The sequence below is a fragment of the Arachis hypogaea genome, chromosome 11 (genome assembly GCF_003086295.3).
Source record: "Arachis hypogaea cultivar Tifrunner chromosome 11, arahy.Tifrunner.gnm2.J5K5, whole genome shotgun sequence".
Lineage (NCBI taxonomy): Eukaryota > Viridiplantae > Streptophyta > Magnoliopsida > Fabales > Fabaceae > Arachis > Arachis hypogaea.
The window spans coordinates 23,113,483-23,117,287 of record NC_092046.1 but is presented as its reverse complement, the minus strand read 5'-3'; the positions used below and the strand labels follow the sequence as shown (position 1 = coordinate 23,117,287).

The following is a 3,805-nucleotide window of genomic DNA, read 5'->3' as shown; positions in this document are numbered from 1 at the left end:
TCTAATATATAAACATATTGATATATTGATATTGGTTATGTTATCTTTTATTTTCTCTCGTTCGTTTAAATTGAGAAATTATTTTATACTAGTGACTAATTTATTATCTGTTTTTACACCATAAATTATATCTTATAATTGATATTTGATTAATCATTAATATATGTTTTAAAAATATGTATTTAATTTTTATTTTTATTTTTATTTTTATAATTTTTTATTTTTGTTTAATTATAACCGAGTCAACCAAGTAAATCAATGACCCATCGGTTAAATTAGTAACTCAATAACCCAATCGCATGACCAAATCAATTCCCGATTTGATTCTGATAACTATACCATAAATAAACTATAACTAAAATCAAACTAAACTAAAAAGTAAATTATGTGAGACACTTGTCTCAATCAAAAGGACAACTTCAGCATAAGTCATTTTTCATTACTTCATTTAAGTGGCCGCCAACATATAAATGACAATTACATAATGCACCGAGCTGCAATTATTTCATGAACGCAGACAACCAACTAACTGTTCAATTTCCACTAGCCACATGCCAACTAGTAGAAGTGGGAAACAAAAAGGTAACATAGAAAGACAACACTGTGCAAAAGCGCATAACAAACACCCCTTTTGTTCTTCTCCTTTTGTACCACTTCAGGGTAACCATTCAACGGCGTCGTTCTGGAGTCCAGTGCGGTTCAGCTGGGCTAAAATGCACAGAAACCACCCTAGAGTTTAGTATCTCCGTTAGGGGCGTGAAGCTCACGCACCTCGGAACCTTGTACTGGTTAATTGACGCGCCTTTCGAAATAGCATAGTCCATAAGCTCCTCAAACGTTCCACTCTTCACAACACGAATCTCCAACGGCCCAATAGAACGGTCCGCCACTCTTCCCTGTCGATAGACCGAGTTAAGCGATTCCTCCATCGCCAAGCAACACTGGTTCAGAACCTCTTCTGGTAATGGTGCCATCGAAGCCTCCTTCATCAAAAGCTCCCAGTATATCACGTAGTGTCCAGGGATGGAACCCGTGTCGGCGAAGCTTGTGTACTCCGCTACGCTCGTGTCGAACTCCTTCAGGAGCGTCGACGCACTCTCCACAGCTCTCTGGAGCTCCGCCTCGTCGGTTTTATCCGAGTCGATGCTTAATAAGACGTTCTTTCGCCTCACGAACCGGAACTGCGGCGCTTTGTTGTGGAACCCCGTGACTTGGAGAATGTCCCCTACACGGTAACGGCACAGCCCCGAATAGGTAGTTATAACTAACTCATACAACTTTCCGTATTCAACTTGGGCTAGATCCACCAGGCGCGGTTCTGGCGAGTGGGAGCCACGCGCTGAAGCTGAGTCGTTGTGGGGTAAGAACTCGAAGTAACCCATGTTCGGCATTATGGTGTAAGAAACATCCGAGGGGTTGCAAATAGGCTTAAGGTTAAGCCCGAAGTAGCACTCCGACGAGGCATACATGGTGCACGCTAGAGGTAACCCACCGCTGTAGTAATCAAGCGTTGGAATATACTGCGCCATGGCGCCAGTTACAATCACGTCAAGGTACTTCGTGTTAGGCCAAATTCTTGTGATTATTCTTTCCCAATTTTCTTGGACGCATTCGTTTCTGACGAAATTGGCAAGCTCCGTATCCGGTTTCAGGATCTTGGACATGCACTCCTTGAGAGAATGGTCGGTGATTTTGGGGCTTAGGGTCCCAGTGGCGATGTCGTGTGCTAATTGATCCCAATTTAGCTGGAGGAAGCGGATGGCGCGGAGGAGGCCGGAGGCGAAGACGGCACCGACACGGAGGACGTCGTGGCGCATGATGAGGCCGCATAGCATCTGAGTGTACATGCTTTGGAAGGAGTCTGGGCAAAGGATTGCTTCGTTTGGACTGGTGTAGACGTTGTATGGGTCGTAGGGTCGGTTCTTGAAGTGGTCGCTCTTGTAATAGCTGGTAAGCACTGGGCGTGCCACTAAGCCACTTGGGGTCTTGGTTTCTGCTTTGATGAAGAGGAAGTTGAGAGCTTTGCCTTTGTCCAAATTAGGCACGTATCTGTGAAAAACCATGCATGTTTGTGTTAATTAACTTGAAAAACGTAAAAGTCATACGATTTTTTTTTTTTTTCAACTCTTCAACTTTTATGAGCTCTGGAGTATATTGCATCACCAACAAGCTAACTCTCTTGTTGACTGACATCTAGATAAATTTGGCTCAACTTGATAAACTCGTACAAATTCACATGAATTCCAATAAATTAAACATCTGAATTTATCATTTTAGCTCAAATATAAAACTGTAATTTTCTAAAAAAAAAAACATTTTAATAAATTTTTAGAAATTGAAGATTCGATATTTAAAGTTTTAAATTAACATATTTTAAATTTTATTATACTTTTCATGATTTATTCATTTTTTTAAATTTGTATTTAATACATATTATAGAAAAAAATCATCACAAGTTCATTAAGTAAATTTAAATACATGTTCTAAAAATAAAAATTTAAAATTTAAAATTAAAATTAAAATAAAAAAATTAATTCAAGTAAAATTTAAAATAAACCTAATTAATTCAAATTTAAATTTTGAAATTAAAATTAACTTTTTTTAACCTATTATTTAAGTTGATAAAAAAATATTATTTCTCTATATTTTGTCATATTTTTCTATGAAAAATCTCTTCATCTTTAATAGGAGTGTTTAACTAGGTAAGGAATGGTATGCAGCAAATTTTATCTTCTTAGAATATCTGATAAATTTTTAACAATATATAAGAATTAACTAGTGAAAGAAAAGAGAATTACAGGCTCATCACTGGCATGAGGAGGCTGTAAAGTAATTGACGGCGGTCATGATCTTGAACAATGGTTGGCATCAATTTTCTTTCTCCACCGGAAGTTCCAGAACTGCATGCAATTCACAATAGTCACAATTCGCATTTACTTGAGCAGAATTAAAAGAACAAAAACAATAAAGAATTATAATATACTAATTAATATGACTAATACATCTCAAAATGTATGTGACTATGTGTACATACCTAGTGAGAAATTCAGAGATTGGGTGAGCACATAAGATAGGGGAACGGTCGCCATTAGCAATGCGTTGAATATAAGGCTGCAAATCTTCATAACTAACAATAGGAACCTTAGACTTGAAAGTCTCACGGTCTTTTGCACCAGTAAGCTGAAACCGTTTCAGGTATTCGGTTTCGCCGTTTTGGCCCAAAATCTCAGCCAGTACCCTCTCTTGCACACTGTCAGGATTTTGGGTCATTTCTTCAATAAACTGAATAGCCTTAGCATTCTTCTCATCATCACAACCAAGATAATGAGAAGACAATGAGAACTCAGAAACAATGGCCATGATAATAACTAATTGAAGTATATAGAGGAATGGGCTTTGCAAATGAAAATGGGATTGCTAGCTATATAGCTCTAGGTCGATAGAGGTGAGTGAGAAACTTAGAAGAATGGGAGCAATGGATTTGTGAAATGAGATGTGGGTATTTATAGAGTGATATTGGCGGTCTAAAATTAATTGAATTGAAAAAAAATAATGAAAAATTGAAAACGTGCATGTAGGTAGCAGGAAGCAAATACTATTCGTTCTACTTCTACTTGTTACACTTGAATACTAGCTAGGTTAGGGGGACAAGATATGAACTTTTAGTATTTTTCATTATTTTGTTTGTAGCGTAAGTATGGGACATGTGGGCCACGAACCACGCAAGGTTTCGACACTTTAACCGACATGTAGGGCCCAATGTTGTGCCACGTCATCAATAACTTGTATGAGCCTGATTTATCAC

General features: G+C 37.7%; 1 protein-coding gene across 1 annotated transcript; it reads right to left on the bottom strand.

Moving 5' to 3' along the window:
- Positions 1-418: 418 nt before the first annotated feature.
- Positions 419-3,580, bottom strand: LOC112720548 (probable indole-3-acetic acid-amido synthetase GH3.1). Its single transcript, XM_025771513.3, has 3 exons — positions 3,035-3,580; positions 2,799-2,900; positions 419-2,049 (listed from the first exon to the last, which is right to left on the bottom strand). The coding sequence occupies exons 1-3, from the start codon at positions 3,358-3,360 to the stop codon at positions 669-671; spliced, it is 1,809 nt and encodes a 602-aa protein (XP_025627298.1). The 5' UTR covers positions 3,361-3,580; the 3' UTR covers positions 419-668.
- Positions 3,581-3,805: the final 225 nt, after the last annotated feature.